The sequence below is a fragment of the Nansenia antarctica genome (genome assembly GCF_963989245.1).
Source record: "Nansenia antarctica genome assembly, chromosome: 13".
NCBI classification, from domain to species: Eukaryota; Metazoa; Chordata; class Actinopteri; order Argentiniformes; family Microstomatidae; genus Nansenia; species Nansenia antarctica.
Window position 1 is genome coordinate 21,133,616 of NC_137683.1, and position 21,944 is coordinate 21,155,559.

Below are 21,944 nucleotides of genomic sequence, written 5' to 3' on the forward strand. Positions count from 1 at the left end.
CATAGTAGCCTATGTATATCAGGCCATAATTAGGTGACTGGTACTTACAGGTCCTAGGGTACTTCATAATATCATAGCTTAGTATATCATGAGTTCAACTTGGCCCATATTAGGTTAGTGGTCTACCCCCCTGTCTGTAGGTCTACCCACAATCTGTCAATCTACAACCTGTCTGTAGGTCTACCCCGTGTCTGTCAATCTCACCCCATTTATGGTTATGGGGGCATATCTGTAGGAACACGCCCCATTGCCGCTTGCTGTTGTATTTATTATTATTAATTATTTGTATATTATTATTATTAAGAGTGGTACCCGCTGTCCCGTGTTATAGACATTTTGTATGAGAATAATCAGAATACAGCTTAGTATTGTAAATGAAGAAGTAAAAAAACAAAACATGGTTGTGCTTTGTTTTACCTCAGGTGGAGGGATCTAAAAAAGGCTTTTGGGGGGATTCTTTTCCTCTACTAGGCCAAGTAAGTGGCATTTCCTCAATGCTATTTTGGTTCATGGTGGTTTCCATCATTCTTTGAAATCTGGAGGTGACTTCATTCGTTATGTTGTTAAACCTCCTCTAGGACACACTTGAGTGTGTTGATAGAATCCCATCCCATGCCATTTCATTTTATTTTCTCCTATCAAACTGATTGAGTATGCCAAAATGTCTAGTATGCCTAAACGTCAACTCATGAATAAACTGGGCTTCGCTAACATTTTAAAAGATCTCAGTTGCACTGACTATTGCAAGTGTGAAGGCGATGAGGTCCGCTGCTGCAACCCATTCACAATACATGAAGACAAAGTCAAAGAAGAGGAGGAGGCTGAAGGGAGTGAGGAGAGAAATGATGAAGAGGGTGAAGGCCTTTGAGAGTGAGGTTATGGTTGTTGTTAACTTTAAATGAACGTATCGCTGTTTCCTATATTTTATTATTTATTATTTATTAGCATTCATTAATGTAAATGGTTGGATTTTCAAATGAGCTAACTTTTTCTTATATTTTATATGCACTATGCAGTATATTGCCATTAAAACGTACTCTGGGAAAACGTATATTGGAAGTAGTAGTATTACATAATTTATGCAAAGTATGCTAATGAGGAAAGGTTGCATGATTTAGTTATTGGCAAGAGATCTGGACATCAAAACATAGACTCACCAACGATCACCTTTCTAAGTTCACTACAAGTGAACCATGGTACTAGATGACTTTCTGGATAACACAAACATGCAAATTGCCCAACATGCAACTCTTAGCAACCAAGTTGAATTTCATCCACTAGGCCTATAGATAACATTTTCAATCATAAAAGTTGATAAGAATCACCATTTCTGGCTCTCCTTCAGTGCCCTGGAGGAGAGCCAGTTTCAGTGTTCTGTCTGCCTGGATTTGCTCGTTGACCCAGTCTCTACAGCACGTGGCCACAACGTCTGGAAACATGGTGTGTTTGGCAAATGTCCCATATGTAAGGAGAGATTCCACAGAAGACCTGAGCTTCGCATAAACACTTCATCCAGAGAAGTTGCGGATCATTTGAAGAATACAACCGCAGGGCTCTTAGGTCTCACGCGTTCACAGACACGCTCACACGCCGCGTGTGTCTCATGCCCAATGCGTGAGACTTGAGAGCCCTGCAACCGTCAATGAGGAGTGTGCTGCTGCTGCTGCTGCTGGGGATGTGGCCTGTGACGTGTCTGCACTGGGAGGAAGCTCAAGGCCCTGAAGTCCTGCCTGGTGAGTCTGACCTCATACTGTGAGATGTGTGTAAGAAACAGCATATCAATTGCGACAGCAGCTGGTGTTGAAAATCAATGACACGTTCGCTAGTCAAGCCAAAATATTGCAATGCACTGGATTCGGTGAGTAATCCCCACTACTACCTAGTTAACTAGAACACTACTTTACATTGTTAGCAGGCTCACTTGTTCCCGCGTTCACCAGCTGCTGTCACAATTTGATATATTATTTGACGTTTTCCTTTCACATTATACAATAGAGAAAGAGTCTTATTATTAATCTAAATGAGAATGGGAGATTCCTCTGGTATTAATCTTATGTTGTTCCTTAAAATGGATGCAGATGTAACAGTAAGCAGGTGTGTAATTGTGTCATTATCAAGATATCTACAGTACAGTGGAGGCTGGTGGAGGTAGAAATCGGAGGACGGGCTCATTGTCATTTATGGCATAGAATGAGTAATCCTTGTTCCATACCATGTATTACAATGAACCTGTTCTCCAGTGTCTGCCTCCACCATCCTCCACTTCTACAGTACAGTACATGCTTTGTAGTACGCATGCAACACCATTCAAGCCATAATGCTTCCATTTCTGTTTTAGTGAAGCTGTCCTTGGATCCTTACACTGCAGATCCTCGGGGGATCATCTGCCCTGATGGATAACAAGTCAAAGTAAACCTCCAGATGAGGAAGAAGGTCCCGGATAACGCTCATCAACGGTGTCTGTGTCCTGGACAAAGAGAGCATCACCTCAGGGAAGTACTACAGGGAAGTTGGGGTGCAACATAAATCACTGGTTTTTAGGGGTTGCTAAACTGTCTGTGAACAGGAAAATGGTTATAACAGTTAGCCCAAGCTGTGGTTTCTGGGCTATTAGCAACAATGAGGGCAAAGAGATTGAGGCCTGCACTGATACCTGTTTCTCTCACCCCATGACGACTCCCGCAAAGAGGTGTTACAATGTAGAGGCCAAGTCCCATATGTGACACGTTCTAATGCTTTGGTCCTCATATCGGGATCTGATGTAATGATCTGACTTTTCTTTTGAAAAATGTGAATACATTTCCGCATTGTTGAAAATCAATGACACATCGCTAGTCAACTAGCACAGCTTGTTTTGTGAGCTTGCTAACAATGTAAAGTAGTGTTATAGTTAACTAGGTAGCAGTGGGGATTACTCACAGAATCCATTGGGTTGCAGTATTTTGGCTTGAATGGCGAGTTTGTGTTGTAATTCTTAACAACGTTGAAACATAGTTCTGTGTTTCAAAATAAAAGTCAGAACATTTTGATTGGTTACCGATACGCTGACCAAAAGGCTAGAACGTGTCACATAACTTCTCATTCAACAGCTGCTCTTTTAAGCAGAAAATCTTCCCTATTTTCACTCCTTGTCAAAGTCACACTAATAAGAAGGAACTCCTTCCTCTCACTTTATCTCCAATGCATGTATCAAAGAGAACAACCCTCTGATATGGAAGCAAACAGGACCTTTTTCGTTTGGTAATTCTAGTGTAGTAACACTTGCAAAGTGTTGTTTACAAACTATAGTACTGCCTGAACACAATGTGCAGTAGATACGTTGATCTGGGGAGGGTTAACCTGATAGTGGTGCTACTAGGTTTCCATCAGACAAATAATTATCTGATTTTATTTGACGATGGGAAAGGTAGGCCTACTACAAATCTGATATGAATCGAGCCTAGGGATTTCAAAATATTCTGTTTCTGACTTACTGTTTTCCATACATAATATGTACTGTATTCATATTATTACTATTATTATCTGTTCTGTAGACATCTTATATGTAGATATGCTTGCCTAGGCTAATGATTGATGACTGATACAAATAGCCTACAACAAACAGCCGACAACAGATGATGACAGGAATGGGTTCTTCATCCTGAATGCTTAAGTAAGAAACATGCTGTAATAATGTCAGTAGAGTTTGTTTTTATTTCTGTATTTTCTGTGACTTATGTCTTGATAAAAACTGACTGTTGCTGTAAGGAAATGGGCAGTGTCTCTTCTTTTTAAATGTTTACATTTAGCATTACAATGAGCCTGTGAAAAACAGAATTCAAAACATTACCCACACACCACACAACATTACCCATTCAGAGCAATGTTAACCATGCCATTCTGGAGAGTGCATGTGATGTGTTGGCCAGAGCTCTAGCCCTAGTCATTGTGGTGTTGTCAGACTCAGGGATGGACGGAAACAGAGGTGAAGCACAAAGTTCCTGCTTTGGACACACCCACATACGCTTGGACACACCCAGAGGAAATGGATTGCTGAGTGTGAAAGAGGGTGTGTGCGCGCGCGCGCGCGCGCGTGTGTGTGTGTGTGTGTATGAGGGGGCCGGGATGCGAATTTGCGAAACCTAGGATGGTATGGGGAAGGCAGGGCAATACCGCTACCTGATTGATTGGCGAAAAACATGTTTATTGACTGGGCAACACAGTGTAAATACAGAGTTCAAGTTTAAACAACTCCTAAAGTTCTGAAATGTATTTGTGGGTATACAATGTGACAAATTGAATGTTAACAAGCTGGTTATTATCAGAATAAACAGCCTGGTCTCACACATCACACATAGAGATTACAGGGACAGTCTAACCCTAACCCTAACCTTAACCCTAACCCTAACCACACCGTGTTGCCCAGTCAATAAACATGTTTTTCGCCAACCAATCAGGTAGCGGTATTGCCCTGCCTTCCCCATACCATCCTAGGTTTCGCAAATTCGCGGCCGGCATACTGCAGGGTGTGAGACGTAGAGATAGGGAGTGTCAGAGTTTCACACATTGGCCTTTTCTCAGTGAGAAACTCCTCACGTTCCTCTCCCCCGCCCTCCTCTCTGTTCTTATTGGTGGAGAAGATCTCGGTTCCTCCCCTCAGATATCCTCCTCCAATCCTCTTTGAGAAGGAAGTGAGCATAATTGAGAAAAGTCCATTACAACCTGTTGAAAGAACTCCACAGAGAGGGAGAGAGAGGACAGGAGGGCACTACAGGGAAGAGCTCTAGTCCACCTAGAGGACACAGAAACACAAGCCTGTGTGTCTGAAGCTCAACATCTCAACACCACACAGAGACACTCAACATGCAGAGTAAGTATTGGTTGTACTTCTTAAAAAATAAAAACCTGAACATTTCAGGAGCTATTGACACATACGTTACTGGGCTGGTTGAAAGTTGCTTTGACGTGATTTTTAAAAAACAATGCTGATCATGACCATGAAACTAAAGTCTGGACCTTGGTGGCCACTTTAATGTCATGCAACTTGTACTTCACTCTTGTATGAGAACATCAAAATGTCATTGGTGTGATAAGTAACATTGACAATGAGTTGGTTTTGTGGTAAATGTGAGTCAAAAAAGTTAATTGTTTACAGTAACAGTTACCAGCAAAGAACATTGTAGTGTACAATTACTACTATGTAAAAGGACATGTCTTTTTTTTATGTTGACACAGTAAGGCACCAGGGCGAGACAGTGCTGTGTTGTGTTATCTTTTAAACACAGAGCAGGTGGATCACGGTCTAACAATCCTGCACTTCAACATTCCTCAGATAGCTTTGCAGCCGCCGCAGAGAAACAATCCTCAAACCTACTTCCTGATGAGAGTGAGCGAGCACTGTGTTGTTGTTGTGTGTGTGTGTGTGAGTGTGAGAGTGTAGACGAGACACACATTCTGAGATTGTACCCCACTCCCCCCCTCCCTGTTCCCCGTGCTCTCCCTCTAGTCTACACGCCACACTGCCCCTCCCCCCTCACACTCCTCTCTTTTCACGCTCTCCGAATTGCACTCTCTCCCCCACTCTCTTTGACAACAGGTTTTTTTTAATTATAAAACTCTCTCTCTCTTTCTTTGACTCCCGTCCTCTATAAAGTGTGAGGTCCCTTGAGGAGCCCCCAATCTCCTCTCTCTCTCACCCAGCCTCTCTCTCTCTCTCACCCAGCCTCCCTCTCTCTCTCTCTCACCCAGCCTCCCTCTCTCTCTCTCACCCAACCTCTCTCTCTCTCTCTCACTCATCCAGCCTCCCTCTCTCACCCAGCCTCTCTCTCTCTCTCACCCAGCCTCCCTCTCTCACCCAGCCTCTCTCTCTCTCTCTCTCTCTCACCCAGCCTCTCTCTCTTTCTCTCTCTCTCTCTCACCCAACCTCTCTCTCTCTCTCTCATCCAGCCTCCCTCTCTCACCCAGCCTCTCTCTCTCTCTCACCCAGCCTCCCTCTCTCACCCAGCCTCCCTCTCTCACCCAGCCTCTCTCTCTCACCCAGCCTCCCTCTCTCTCTCTCTCTCACCCAGCCTCCCTCTCTCTCTCATCCAGCCTCTTTCTCCCTCTGTCTCTCATCCAGCCTCTCTCTCTCTCTCTCTCATCCAGCCTCTCTCTCTCTCTCTCTCTCTCATCCAGCCTCTCTCTCTCTATCACCCAGCCTCTCTCTCTCTCTCACCCAGCCTCTCTCTCTCTCACCCATCCTCTCTCTTTCTCTCTGTCTCTCTCTCTCTCTCATCCAGCCTCTCTCTCTCTCCCTCCCTCTGCCACGCAGGCGTCCCGAGTTCCCCGGGAAGCCGGACCCTCTCGGAGGAGCAGTTCACGTGCTCCATCTGCCTGGAGGTGTTCGTGGAGCCGGTCTCCACCCCCTGCGGACACAGCTTCTGCAAGGCCTGCCTGCAGGGCTACTGGGACCACAGCAAAAAGTTCACCTGCCCCATGTGCAAGAAGAACTACTCCAAGAGGCCCGAGCTCAGCGTCAACCGCGTGCTGGCCGAGATCTCCTCCCAGTTCCAGGGGCTTGTGGTCGGAGTGGGGTCGCCAGGCAGCGGGGGCAGCGGGGGTGGGACCGCCACCTTGGGTCTGCAGGCGGGGCTTGGAGACTCTACCGAGGGAGGAGAGTACGCCCGGGCGGGCGATGTGCCGTGTGACGCCTGCCTCGGGAAGAAGATTCGGGCGATGAAGTCGTGTCTGAGTTGTCGTGGGTCGTTCTGTGAGGCCCACCTGAGGCACCACAAGAAGGTGAGGGTGTCTTCTACTGCCATGTCACCTGTTAGTCACCTTGAGTACTGCAATGAAGTTAGGGTGGGACTGTGACTGGTACTTTAGGTAGTTCAGCAGAGTCTCTTTGAGTCAAATCAAATGTCAGCAACAGGATGCTTAATTAATTAATCAATCAATCAATCAATCAATCAATCACCTATTTCTGACAAGGGTTTTTCCATTGACGGTTGTGATACAGTATATGGTTGTATCTCCTACCTAAGATGAATGCACTTATTGTACTATATCTTGTATATTTTATTAACTGTACTTATATACTTGTTTTATTGATTGTTTTCTTTTATCTTGTATCTTTTATTATTATTTTATATGTTTTTATAGTCAACATGACTGTAAATGAGGACCAGCCCTCTTTGAGTTTTCTTTGAGTTTAAATAAAGGTAATAATAATCTATAGAAGGACACACTTGAGAGAGAGAATACCTGTGATTTCTCAACGCGATCTCCTCCAGGTGAAGTCTCTGACGTCCCACCGCCTGATCGAGCCCACAATGCACCTGGAGGAGAAGATCTGTAAGAAACATGAGCGCCTCCTGGAGGGCTACTGCCGCAACGACCACACCTGCGTCTGCATCGCCTGCGCGGACAGCGCACACAAGACCCACGAGATCGTCTCCATCGACCGTGAGTGGAAGAAGAAGATGGTGAGTTCGGGGAGGAGAGAGATGCGGGGCCGGGGGTGGGGGGGAGACACAGAGAGAGAGAAGGGGGGGGGGGGGCGACACAGAGAGAGAGAAGGGGGGGGGGGGGCGACACAGAGAGAGAAAAGGGGCAACACAGAGAGAGAGAAGGGGGGGGGCGACACAGAGAGAGAGAAGGGGGGGGGGGGGCGACACAGAGAGAGACGGGTGGCTGGGGGCGGGGGGGGGGGGGGGGGGAGACACAGAGAGAGAGAAGGAGGGATGACGACACAGAGAGAGACGCGTGGCCGGGGGGGGGCAGAGAGAGAGACAGGGGGGGAAGGGGGGCGACACAGAAAGAGAGAAGGGGGGGGGGCGACACAGAGAGAGAGAAGGGGGGGGGGGGGGGCAACACAGAGAGAGAGAAGGGGGGGGGGCAACACAGAGAGAGAGAAGGGGGGGGGGGCGACACAGAGAGAGAGAAGGGGGGGGCGACACAGAGAGAGAGAAGGGGGGGGGGGGGGCGACACAGAGAGAGAGAAGGGGGGGGGCAACACAGAGAGAGAGAAGGGGGGGGCGACACAGAGAGAGAGAAGGGGGGGGGCGACACAGAGAGAGAGAAGGGGGGGGCGACACAGAGAGAGAGAAGGGGGGGGGCGACACAGAGAGAGAGAAGGGGGGGGGCGACACAGAGAGAGAGAAGGGGGGGGGGCGACACAGAGAGAGAGAAGGGGGGGGGGGCGACACAGAGAGAGAGAAGGGGGGGGGGCGACACAGAGAGAGAGAAGGGGGGGGGGCGACACAGAGAGAGAGAAGGGGGGGGGGGCGACACAGAGAGAGAGAAGGGGGGGGGCGACACAGAGAGAGAGAAGGGGGGGGCGACACAGAGAGAGAGAAGGGGGGGGGGGCGACACAGAGAGAGAGAAGGGGCAACACAGAGAGAGAGACGGGTGGCTGGGGGCGGGGGGGGGGCGACACAGAGAGAGAGAAGGGGTGGGGGGGGCGACACAGAGAGAGACGGGTGGCTGGGGGCGGGGGGGGGCAGAGAGAGAGACAGGGGGGAAGGGGGGGGGAGGTATGGAGGTGGTTGCCTTATTTATTTTGATCTAAAAAGCTAAACAAAATCATTGTGAAGTCAAATCACCTCCCGAATGAGCTGAATGAAGCTCCTGTTTAACGAACATGGATCTATTCCTTCCTCACACAGAGTACTTTGGGGAAGAGACGGTCGGAGCTCAAACACCTGATCAAGGAGAGGGCCAAGAAGCTGGAGGAGATCAAACAGTCCATCAGAGTCATCAAAGTGAGCCCCCCCTATTAGGGTGATGTCATCAAAATGCACCATGTTTGCTCATATGCATGTTGTTGTTGGTTCGGTGAACTTGAGAGCTTTTTTATTTGGTTGGAATACTAGTACTAGTACTATGTTCCCCTGGCATAACGTTTACTACACTCCAGCTACCCCTGTCCCTTTGCCTTCAAATCTAATCAAATCAAACTTTATTTAAAGCACATTCCATATAAGGATACAATACAATACAATTCACAGGAAAAATAGAAGAAAAAAAGGGCCCAGGGCCTTACAGTGCAGCACCACAGAACACATTGTTTTTCTCCTGTGTTGAGTCATTGATCCATACCAGACTAACCGGTGTGGCCAGGGCAAATATTTACCTGCGTTCTCACACCCTTCTCTACCTACAAACCTTCTGGAAACGCCCCCTCGGATAAATAGGCTAAAGCAGAATGGCAGTATGACATTTGAGTACGTTCGGGTACATTTGCACCCGTTCTTTTGTTTTCATGTGAAACAGATACACAGATGGTATGATTTTCAGTAGTGCTCATTTAGTAAGGGTTTTTTGAGGTCGCATAGCTACACTCTGCGATCAGTTTCCTGGTCAGGTATTGACTGTAAATAGAGGCAAGTGCGACTGTCAGTGTCGACTGTGGCCTCCTTGAGCCGTGTTTTAAAAATACAATGAGGATAAAGTTACAGAGGGAGAGGATATCTGGGTGGGTGGCTCTCTGACTCCTGCCACCATGCTGAGTCGAGAGAGAGAGAGAGAGAGAGAGAGAGAGAGAGAGAGAGAGAGAGAGAGAGAGAGAGAGAGAGAGAGAGAGAGAGAGAGAGAGAGAGAGAGAGAGAGAGAGAGAGAGAGAGAGAGAGAGAGAGAGAGAGAGAGAGAGAGAGAGAGAGAGAGAGAGAGAGAGAGAGAGAGAGAGAGAGAGAGAGAGAGAGAGAGAGAGAGAGAGAGAGAGAGAGAGAGAGAGAGAGAGAGAGAGAGAGAGAGAGAGAGAGAGAGAGAGAGAGAGAGAGAGAGAGAGAGAGAGAGAGAGAGAGAGAGAGAGAGAGGAGAGAGAGAGAGAGAGAGAGAGAGAGAGAGAGAGAGAGAGAGAGTCCATATAATACCCCCCCTCTGTTTCATCATACACATCTGTGACGTGTGACTAAAGGACTAAACATTCCCTGGTTGTCCCAGCTCAAGCAGGTGTATATTTGCCTGGAGGCAGAGGGAGGGCAGTCAGACTTGTTTAGGCCAGTTGTGGAGGTGGCAAACACAGACAGGAAACATCCCACGCATGAAGGCTTTCATAGCTGGACAATTGAGAGGGAGAATGACTTTAAGGGCTAAGGGTGGTCCATTGATAACTGAACAGTTACGGGGGAGAGTAACTTTATTGTCCATTGATAGCTGGACAGTTATTTAGGGGAGAATAACTTTATTGTCCATTGATAGCTGGACAGTTATTTAGGGGAGAATAACTTTATTGTCCATTGATAGCTGGACAGTTATTTAGGGGAGAATAACTTTATTGTCCATTGATAGCTGTACAGTTATGGGGGAGAATAACTTTATTGTCCATTGATAGCTGTACAGTTACGGGGGAGAATAACTTTATTGTCCATTAATAGCTGTACAGTTACGGGGGAGAATAACTTTATTGTCCTGAAGTTTGTAGTGTCTCAAGGGCACAATGGCAGTAGAGGGTCTGAAACTAGCAGCCCTCTAGTTGATACAATAGTTTATCTTTGATGTTGTGTGTGTGTAAATGGACTGACTTATTTAGCACCTTATTCCAAAGCGCTTTATAATGGCCTCTCATTCATCCATTCACACACACATTCACACACCAATGGCGACAAGCTACCATGCAAGTCGCCGGCCCGCTCATTGGGAGAAATTTGGGGTTCAGTGTTTTGCCCAAGGACACCTCGACATGTGGCTCTACCTCCTGCGCCACAGCCGTCCCTGTGTGTGTGTGTGTGTGTGTGTGTGTATTTGTGTGTGTGTGTCTGTATCTGTGTCTGTATCTGTGTCTATTTCTGTGTCTGCGTCTGCGTCTGCGTCTGTGAGTCTGCGTCCGTGTGTCTGCGTCCGTGTGTCTGCGTCCGTGTGTCTGCGTCCGCGTGTCTGCGTCCGTGTGTCTGCGTCCGTGTGTCTGCGTCCGTGTGTCTGCGTCCGTGTGTCTGTTTCTGACTCCGTGTCCTCATCCACGTCCGTTTCACAATATACCTACACAACCACTCTCCCCCGTCTCTGTCCCCGTGTGCAGAGCAGTGCCCAGAAGGAGCTGGAGGACTGCTGGCAGGTGTACGGGGAGCTGCAGAGACTTGTGGAGCACAGCCAGGCGGAGCTGGTGGAGGTGATCGCCGCGAGGCAGCGCGAGGCTGAAAGGCACGCCCAGGAGCTGGCCCGGGGCCTGGAGAACGAACTCAACCAGCTCAGGAAGAGGAGCAGTGAGCTGGAGGCCCTCACGCAGACCCAGGACAAAGTGGTCTTCCTCCAGGTACAGTACACACGGAGGACACACTTTCTATCGGTTTCGTTAACCGTGGAAACACACACACACACACACACACACAAGCACACAAACTAATCTTCTGGTCCTCCTCTGCAGAGTCTGCCCAACCTGCCTCACCCTCCAGAGCCTATTGATTGGTCAGGAGTGAGTGTAAATACTGACCTATACCTGGGCACCATCCGCTCCACCGTCAGCACTCTCATTGACAAGTTCCAGGAAGAGCTCAAGAGGCTTTACGGAAAAGGTTTTTAAAAAACTATTCAATGTAACACTGATTTAATTGTTAAATGTACTGATTTAACACATGAAAATTGGTACATCCTTGTGTTTACCACCTCTTCAAGCTACACCTTAGAGACGTCTCTAGTCTCTACTTTCCCTCTACCCCCCATGTACCGTTTCTCTACTGCCAAAAAAATGGGCATAGAGCATAGATTCATTTTTCCTGCCATGACTGATGGATAGATGATTCACTTACTTAGTCAAATGTATCTGTTGAGGCTTTGGATAAAGGCGTCTGCTAAATGCCAAAAGTACTGAGAGTCAGAGTGTGTGGGTTAGGGGGTTGTTTAACTGCTTTAACAACTCCTTTGCAACTCCTGTCCATCAAAACCTTAAATGGAAAGTCAGCCAGAGGCAAACCCCAGTCATGCTACTTTTAATTTTTAAATGTAATTTAAATTTTGACAGATATATATTGTGTACAGTTTGGGTCTTTTAACTGTGCTGTGTTGTATGATGGGCACTGTGCAATTGTTATGTGTTGCTGTGTTGTGTTTGAACAGCAGACAGTGTCCTGTTTGTGTCTGAGAAACATATCCCTGGACAATGAAAATCGAACTTACCTATCTATCTTATCTATGGCGTAACATGAAGGTCCTCTGAAGGTCAAGGACTCTGACCCTGCACAATCTGTCTTCATCGCAATCACTTCCTCACTTCCTGTGTGTGTGTGTGACCTCACTTCCAGAATCTGCCAGAATAATCTAGATCTAGGCCAATAGACTGGCACCTGTAAATAGAGTCTGAGTCATGTCAGCGGGCAGATGGAGAATAGAGCTAGATGCCAGAGTTCAGCCATCTGGCTTTAATGAGATGGCAACAACAGAGGGCTGACAGCACCACATGTCTCTGTCTCTCAGGTAGACTTCAGGATTAACACGCTCTGTTTACCTGACACACGTGTGTGTGTGTGTGTGTGTGTGTGTGTGTGTGTGTGTGTGTGTGTGTCTGGTTTGACTTTGACTCTCCCTCCCTCTTTGTGTTTCTGTCAGTGCTCATTTTTTTTTCAATTCAGGTTAGAGTTGAATCTCTCTGTCTGTTTTATTTCACCCTCTGCTTGTTTGTTCTGTATGTCTCATCTCTCTCTCTCTCTCTCTCTCTCTCTCTCTCTCTCTCTCTCTCTCTCTCTCTCTCTCCCCCCCCCCTCTCTCTGTCTATTCCAACAGAGCTCAGGAAGGTGCAGAACTATGCAAGTGAGTATGACTGCTCTCTTCTCTCTTCAAAAAGGAATATACTGTGTGTATACTGTAAATGTCCCCACCTTGAGGTATGTTTGTATTGAATGTTTTGTCACTTAAGGGAAACAGTCAGGCAGATAGTGTGTTCTAGCTTCTCTATTGGTTTAAGTTATTTTTTCTGAGTGGGGCAGTCCCACTCATGTTTTTCATTTTTATTGTGATAGAGACAGTAGAGATTTTGACAGGAAGGATGAGAGAGAGAGAAGGGATGACATGCAGGATACTTCCGCGGCCGGAATCGAACCGGGAACCCTGCGGTTACATGGTCGACGCTTAACCCACTACGCCACCTAAGCGCCCCTCTCTATTGGTTTCTGACAGTGGTTACTCTATGCTGTGCACCGTTTGGGGGCATCACTGGGTCATCACAAAATGTTTGGTCAATGATAGAATAATTATTCACTGCTAGGGAACAATTCAAACAATACTGTCCTCAATAAAATAACACTGATCTACACATTCTAAATAGAACTCACTTTGCTTTCAATCTAATTCACATTGTTCTAAATCTAATTCACATTGTTCTAAATCTAATTCACATTGTTCTAAATCTAATTCACATTGTTCTAAATCTAATTCACATTGTTCTAAATCTAATTCACATTGTTCTAAATCTAATTCACATTGTTCCAAATTGAACTAATATTGTTCTAAATAGACCTAATTTTGTTCGACATAGACCTGACATTGTTCCAAATAAAACGATCTCTGTTCCGAATGCTGTAAACCTAACCAGTCTCTCTGTGGTCCGTCCGTCCAGGTGAGGTGTACCTGGACCCAGGCACGGCTCAGAAGAACCTGCTCGTGTCGGAGGACGGCCGCCAGGTGAGGTATGAGGAACGGAAGCACAGCCAGTCTGAAGCTCCCCGCCGCTTCAGCCCCGCCCTGTTCGTCCTGGGCCGCGAAGGCCTCTCCTCCGGTCGCCACTACTGGGAGGTGGAGGTGGGGCGCAAGACGGCCTGGACCCTGGGCGTGGCCCGGGGCTCCGCCCGCCGGAAGGGCGAGATCAAGCTGTGCCCCGACAGTGGCTACTGGTGCCTGTGGCTGAAGGGTGGAGAGGTCAAGGCCCTGGCTTCGGCTCGACTGCCCATCCAGCTGGCCTCCCACCCCAGCAAGGTGGGCGTCTTCCTGGATTACGAGGGCGGCCAGGTGTCGTTCTACGATGTGAACAGGCACATGCACCTGTTTACATTTGTGGATAACTTCAGCGAAAGCCTGTACCCCATCTTTAGCCCCTGCATCATCCAGGAGGGGAAGAACTCTGCACCTATCAGCATCAGTTCTGTCAAGCACAGCTGAGACAAAACATCCAATCACAGCTGGCCACACTTCCCCTTCTGCTTCGATGCGAACCAATCACAGCTTAGTCACTTAGTCACTAATGATTGACTGCCTTACTATTAGGATTCCTGGATGCTTTTCTACACAGAATAATGACGCTTGTTTGAGAGTACATCTGGTCTGAAATGTTTAAGGGGCTCGACTAATCAAAAAGGAATATTGAATATTGCTTGTACTACAGAATATGTTGTATGTGATAAAGGGATGGTTCTTTGAAATATAACTTCTAGATCTTCAATGTGAGACTATGTTTACCTTTTTTAAAAATCATTGATTTAGCTAGGCCTAATTCTAAAAGGTTGAAATATATGCAATAAACCTGTAAACATAAGATCGACAGTACTTATATACAGTGAATGAAATATGTTTACTTTTGTACTTCAATCAACAACTTTGAAATAAAGATGAATTAAATGAGATGTTCTGTTATTTAATCAGAGAGAGAGAGAGAGAGACAGAGACAGAGAGAGAGAGAGACAGAGACAGAGAGAGAGAAGCTACAGTATGGTAAAATGTCTCATAGAAAAATAGAGAGAAAAGGTCCAGTGTTAACGTTGTTCCTCTCCAAGCAGTAAGTCCTGGAAGTGTAAATTAGTAACTAGAGTAAGTGAGATGGGGGCGAGGGGGAGGGGGCATATTTCGGGGCTTGGGGGTAGAGGAGTGTGTGTCGTGTGTCACTTTTGGCCCTAGCAGTCACTGACTACAGTGGGGTCTCTGGTGCAGCTGCTCTCTGGTGAGTGTCCTTTTACATACACCTCTCTCTGTCTCTCTCTTTCTGCATGTTTTCACCTGGTTTTAACAGTGTGACAATAATATATGTGAGCTGTTCGCAGTGTTAGAGTAATGGTTTTGAAAGTGCTGTGTGAGTTTGAACTTGTAGCGATTATTGAAGTGTTCTGAGCAGTTGTTTTGTGTGCCTTGATTTCGGTGAGGAGAATACAGTGTTGATTTCTAAGGTGTTAGAGTAAAGCTATAAAGAATAAATCATTTGGAATTATTTTACGAGGATTAAATAGCTTGAGATGTTCCAGACCCGTTCTTGTTTATGAGAAAGAAAGCAGAGCAGGACAGTGGCTAGACTGTTTTTTTGGGACAGTTGTTAATCTTGCCGTCTATGAATAGCCAACCTTCTCGAAGTGTATTCATAAACTCAGGCGCAATATAGCTGCACAAACATGCTGACAGCATATATCTTCATCAAACAACTTGTGGTCAGTATATTTAGGATGACATATTATTAAAGCGAAGAATGCCAGCATACAGTTTGAAGATGTAAATATATTTCATAAATACCCTTTTGGTGGGTGATCAGAAGTGAGGACATTTATGTCTAAAGACAAAAAGGAAATGCATAACATCATCCATCAACCCTTCCCTAAGACCTTTTGTATCAGTTAATTCACCTGGTCTCAATAAAGTTGTCACCAATATGATGGCAATATTCCAATGTTATTGTGACGAGAATGTTACCAATACAGTATTCCGATGTCATTGTTCTGAGAATGTTAGCAGTACAGTAGTCCGACGTCAGTGTTCTGAGATTGTTTACCAGTACAGTATTCCGATGTCAGTGTTCTGGGACAGTTTACCAGTACAGTATTCCGATGTCAGTGTTCTGGGACAGTTTACCAGTACAGTATTCCGATTTGTCAGTGTTCTGGGAATGTTCCTCTCCATCAGGCATGGCCTGTCCAGGCAACCTCACAGAGGAGCAGGTCCACTGCTCCATCTGCCTAGACGTCTTCACCAACCCCGTCTCCATCCCCTGCGGACACAACTTCTGCCAGACCTGCATCCTGAGCTACTGGAAGTCAGGCTCTCTGTTCCAGTGTCCTATGTGCAAGAAGACTTTCTACAAAAGGCCTGACATCAGCATCAACACGGTCCTGAGGGAGATCGCAGAGCAGTTCAAACACCTCCGGGTCAGTAACGCCGAGCGCCTGCAGCAGCAGGAGCTAAAACAACAAGAGGACGAGGAGAAGAGAAAGATGGAGCAACAGGAAAAGGAGAATGAGAAAAAGAAAGAACAAGAACAGAAGTTGCTGCAGGAGAAACTGTTGCAGGAGCTGAAACAGAAGCAGGGACAGGAGCAACAGAACAAGAAGGCACCGGAACCAAACGACAAGATGGCGGCAAAGCCAGAGGACCAACTGGGGGAGCTACCACATCTGATACCTCCACCCCCATCCCGCCTTTCTCCATCCATGGTGCCCCCACCCCGGATACCCCGATCCCTGTTGCCCCCAAGCAGAGAACCCCCAGCTGAGGAGATCCCAGACCAGGAGGCCCCAGCTCAGGATGCCCCAGCTCTGGAACCCCCATTCCAGGAACCCCCAGCCCTGGCTCCATCTCACAGTCCCTGGGGGGAGGTCTTCTGTGACGTGTGCATGGGGGACCGGCTGAAGGCGGTCAAGTCCTGCCTGGTGTGCCTGACATCCTACTGCGAGGAGCACATCAAGAACCACAACACCAGGTTCTCCAAACACAAGCTGATCGAACCAGTGGCCAACCTGGAAGACAGGATGTGCCAGAAACACGAGAGGCTCCTGGAGCTGTTCTGTAAGAAGGACCAGACGTGCGTGTGTGTGCTGTGCATGGAGACGGACCACAGAGCTCACTACACCGTTCCTGTGGAGAGGGAGTGGACAGATAAGAAGGTGACAGAAAGTTCTAGGTCATCACTACATGAGTGAATGCTGTATTTTTTGTTAACACATTTATGGGAAAATTGATTGGTCACATTAAAAAAACATAATTATTGTGAAGTTGGCATTAACACCTTAAAGACATGGTTCGCCCAAATTACTGAATCACAAAGCTTGGCTGTTAATTACAGTACCAAAGTTTGGATTGTCCATGGTCCATCCTTTCGGGGTAAGGAACCAAATAATATGTGACAGTAGCTGGTGAAAGTGGGAACAAGTCGGCAACCAATCAAAATGTTCAGACTATTTAATTCAAAAAAAAATAAAGTCTGAACATTTGGTCGGTTGCCGACTTATGTGATTTTGTAATTTGGGTGAACTATCCCTTTAAACACCTATCTCTCTCCAACTCCAATGGCAACTAATAAAACTGGCATTGTGACAATGATTAAAACAGTCAGTTTTATTTTACCTGTACAGACGAGGTCCGTTTATATCTCAAGGTAACTCAAACTACTGTATTCTCAAGAGGCAATGTACAGGTACTGTATGCTGATGACTCATCCCCCGTCCCCTACACCCACAGGCACAGCTGAAGAGGACAGAGCTAGACGTCCAACAGATGATCCAGGATAGACTGAGAAAAGTGGAGGAGATCAAACACTCAGTGGAGCTGAATAAGGTTAGTTTTTACCTATACTCTACATACGTACCTGAGAGAATGGCTATTGCCCCAAATCTAGCATCTGCAACCAATGGTGGCTACATCTAAGGAATCTACTCACACAGACGGACTAACTGCTCCTCCTCCACTGAAGTAATACTCATTTCTAATTGATTCTTCAACCTGTCAACACATGGAAAATGAACATGAACTGACTGCCCATCCACACATCTGTCATAATTACAATGGCTCCTCACAGTAAAAAGAAAATCCTCTCTCTCTCTGTCTCTCTCTCTCTCTCTTACTCTCTCTGTCTCTGTCTCTCTCCCTCTCTCTGTCTCTCTCTCTCTGTCTGTCTCTCTCTCTCTGTCTGTCTCTCTCTCTCTTTCTCTCTCTCTCTCTCTCTCTGTCTCTCTCTCTCTATTTCTCTCTCTCTCTTACTCTCTCTGACTCTCTCTCTCTATTTCTCTCTCTCTCTTACTCTCTCTGACTCTCTCTCCCTCCTTCTCTCTCTCTCTCTCTCTCTCTCTAGTCCAGTTCCCAAAGGGAGGTGGAGGACAGCATGCAGGTGTTCTCAGAGTTGGTGCGTTCCATTCAGAGGATCCAGGCTGACCTGGTGTTGGCCATAGAGGACAGGCAGAGGGAGACAGAGAGGTGGGCACAGGGCCTCATCACAGAGCTGGAGAAGGAGATCAACGAACTGGAGAGGAGGAACACCGACCTGGAACACCTGTCTTGCAGCGAGGACCACATCCACTTCCTACAAGTGATCTGGACTTATCAATCAATCATTCAGTCAGTCAGTCAGTCAGTCAGTCAGTCAGTCAGTCAGTCATCAATCGATGAAATGTATTTGTATAGCGCTTTTTTTCTTCTTACACATGTAAGACAAGCAGGTATCTGTACATACCTGCTGTACATTATCTGTACTACTAAATCAATTAATTAATCAAATGTATTTGTATAGCGTTTTATTTGTCTCAAATTTGTGACAATACAATCACAAAACAACAAATATAAACAATAAATACAATGCCAGTTTGAACAGTGACAACACTGAACCATACAGCAAACCCCCAAAAAGCAACCCAAGGAAAAACCATTTTTTTAATAGGGCACTACCGTTAGATTACAGATTGTGCTTTTACTGTACCGTAGTTATTCGGTTGTTAATTTCATTATAGTTTATTAAGAATAGATTTGTGTATTACTATTTAAAGTTCTGGTTAAAAAGGTTCATATAATATAGGTGGGCTGATTACTCAATTAGACAATCTCTCATTTGTCTTGCTTTAGAGTTTCCCATCCCTGTGCACACCTCCACCCACTAAGGACTGGTCTGGGACCAGAGTCCACACTGAAGTCTGTGTGGGAATCATACGAAGGGCAGTGTCCAAACTGGAAGACATTCTGAGTGACGAGATAGAGAAATTGACAGAGACTGGTAGGTTGAAGGGGTAGTCTGGGATTGGTCATAACCATTGAGTCTTGAAGGATATAACCTCTTAACTTCTTAACTGCGGATATAACTTATGTAACTGCGTCACATGCTTAGTTCAACTGTCTTACCCTTACCCATCAGAACCTAAAATATAAACTGTTTTTTTCCACAATAATTTTTACATTTGTTTGAACTGTCACTGATGATTTCTGGATACAGCAATGGATATATTTAGTTTCGTAATCAATTAATTTAATATTTTTTTATTTCAGAACTGAGGAGGATTCGTCGATACACAGGTAAACCTATTTCATTTCCCACTGATCCAACAACATACTCTCCAATCGCTCTCATGTACTTTTGTGACAGCAGCTGGTAATAGCGGGAACAAGATGGCAATCAACATTTTCAGACTTTTATTCTGAAAAATGTAAATAAATTCAATGACGCACTCGCTAGTCAAACCAAAATATTGCAATGCAATGGATTCGGTGAGTAATCCCCACTACTCTACACTAACTAGGGAGTAGTGGAGATTACTCACTGAATCCATTGCATTGCAATATTTTGGTTTGACTAGCGAGTGTGTCATTGATTTTCAACAACATTGAAATGTATTGAACATTTTCAGAATAAAAGTCTGAACATTTGGTCAGTTGCCGACTTGTTCCCGCTTTCACCAGCTGCTGTCACATTTATCGACACTAACCCTCTTTGCTTCCTCTCAAAGTGGACTTGACCCTTGACCCCGACACGGCCAGCCCGTGGCTGCAGCTCTCGGAGGACAGGAGGCAGGTGAGACATCTGGGGGCGTGGCAGGACCTCCCAGACAACCCTGAGCGCTTCGACACGGTGGTCATCGTCCTGGGCAGGGAGGCCTACTCCTCGGGTCGACACTACTGGGAGGTCCAGGTGGGAGACAAGGACGACTGGTACCTGGGCGTGGCCAGGGCCTCTGTTAAGAGGAAGGGGCGGATCGCCGTCAGCACCGCCCAGGGCTACTGGGCCCTGGCCATGAAGAAAGGGCGGGAGTACCGGGCGTCCACGGTCCCGCCCCTGCTCCTGACCCTTGACAACAAGCCTAAAAGGGTGGGTGTTTACTTGGACTACGAGGAAGGGCAGGTGTCATTTTACGACGTGAGAACCAGGAGCCACATCTATACGTTCATGGACACTTTCAGAGACAAGATCGTCCCTTTCTTTTATCTGTACTGCTGCGACAAGGCCTCTGACACTATGGTTATCTGTCCCGTGAACGAGAAGGCTCTGATCAAGCAATGCTAAGAAACAGTGTGTGCAGATTACACCTTAATCTTGATACAGTAGGTTGAGATTATTTGTTGTTTTAATGTGTTTGCCATACAATCTGTGTGTTATTTTGAAAACTGCATAGCTGAAATAATTATGTTAGAACAGGGAGAGGAAAAAAAACAAATAATGCATTTGTGCATTGGTGCATCTCCTAATATATGTTTGATTTGTGTTATACTGTATGTGGTAGTCCCCTCTGCCACACATGTCTTTGGTAAAAGTCTAGATTGAATGCCAGCATGTGACAGAAGCTTGACTGAAGCTATGGGCATGCCTTAAATGTAGGCCTATATTTGAATAAGACAGAAGAAAACACAATCGTATGTCCTCTCTGGCTTGCATTTTATTATTGCATGTTCAATTGCACATTCAGAATACTTCCTCGGATTCTACCTGAAGAACTATTTTTTCTTTACAACAATAAAAGTTACAACAATAAAAGTGTGTTTTTTGGCCATGTGTGATTTTGTCACAGTAAGATGAAAACATCATCTAAACGTGTAGGTTTCACTTGGGAATGCTTCAAAGTTTTAAGTTTCACCTTCTGCAAAATAGTGTCATGAAATCCCTCCCTCCCATGAAGTGAGACCATCATCTTCCCCTCTTTTTTGTCAATGTGCGGTGATGATGATTCTTACGTGCATTTGAAACATCTGCCAAGAGAAATCCTGCAACAACATACTGTATGAACATCAGGTATGTTTTTATGTTTCTTCGTACGTTGTCAGTCACTTTTAACGGTTGATTAGACTGAACAAGGATGTACCAACCAACACAGTTAAAGCTCATGTTTATGAGAACAGGTGGAGTTGAGGGATCGGCTGTACTTCATGTCCATAGTCCAACAGTACTGCCCCGTTACCAGTGGTGACCAGGTGTGCCCATGTCAGTAGAGGTGCCATCAATCAGTGTGCCAGGTTAGAACACACACCCTTGAGCCACTGTCGGACTGGAGCTCATTGTCCTTGTCACACGGGTGAGGTTGGTTCTCTTTGTGTATTTCTTGTAAACTGTATTTGCCGTGGTTTAGTTATTTAGAACCCAGCTGCTTCACAAGTGAAGTTGTGATCAGTCACTGGCTGATTATGTTGTGCCATTGTCTGTCATTTTGACTCTGTGTGAGATGAAGCAGTCTCATTGATGTTGATGGTTGTGTTTGTGTGTATTTTATTTCTATGGGTTGTTATTATGCTTTCTATCTCTGATCTCAATCATATAGGCTAATTGTCATTAAGGAAGGCTGTACAGTACAACTAACATTTATACTGGTCACTGAATGGTTAAACTCTGAACATAATGTTAAAGCAGTCGTCTTTGTCTGGGCGTTTATGACCATCTGTATGTTGCAATACTGCATTCCACAGAGTGTTTGACAGCTTAGATGACACGCATGTCATTTCTGTGGGTGTAGTCACACATTCCCACACCCAGGGACCATAACAGATATGTAAGCTGGGAAGTATCAATAAAGTTAATTAATTTAGTTTCCTGCATATCACAATGGGTGCCTGTGTCCCCTTCATATGCAGCATAACAATTTAGACTTTAGATATTATATTAACAGTTTAGAATAGGTGTTGAACAGGCCATGTTTAGTAATATATGGCCGACAATACAGAAAATACATAATTTTCATGTACAATAACTAGGGCCCAGAGTTGTTTGTATCAAGTGATCGGATAATAATACAAATAATAATACCAATGTTTTATTTGCCATGCTATCAACTTGTCAATCAATTGTTGGAATTTGCTCTAGGCACAAGGTCAGCCATAGTCAGTGTCCCTGGAGCATTTA

At 45.8% G+C, this 21,944-nt stretch overlaps 1 protein-coding gene across 1 annotated transcript; it reads left to right on the forward strand.

Annotated features, from left to right (window-relative positions):
• Positions 1-1,642: 1,642 nt before the first annotated feature.
• On the forward strand, positions 1,643-20,120 carry LOC308169410 (uncharacterized protein; the record flags this gene model as incomplete). Its single annotated transcript, XM_080544093.1, has 14 exons — positions 1,643-1,733; positions 6,290-6,762; positions 7,251-7,442; positions 8,626-8,721; positions 10,977-11,210; positions 11,322-11,469; positions 12,674-12,700; positions 13,506-14,039; positions 15,767-16,012; positions 16,349-16,743; positions 17,318-17,413; positions 17,928-18,161; positions 18,692-18,839; positions 19,567-20,120. 14 exons carry the CDS (start codon positions 1,643-1,645, stop codon positions 20,118-20,120), a joined length of 3,468 nt encoding a protein of 1,155 aa, XP_080400219.1.
• Between the last annotated feature and the right edge of the window lie 1,824 nt (positions 20,121-21,944).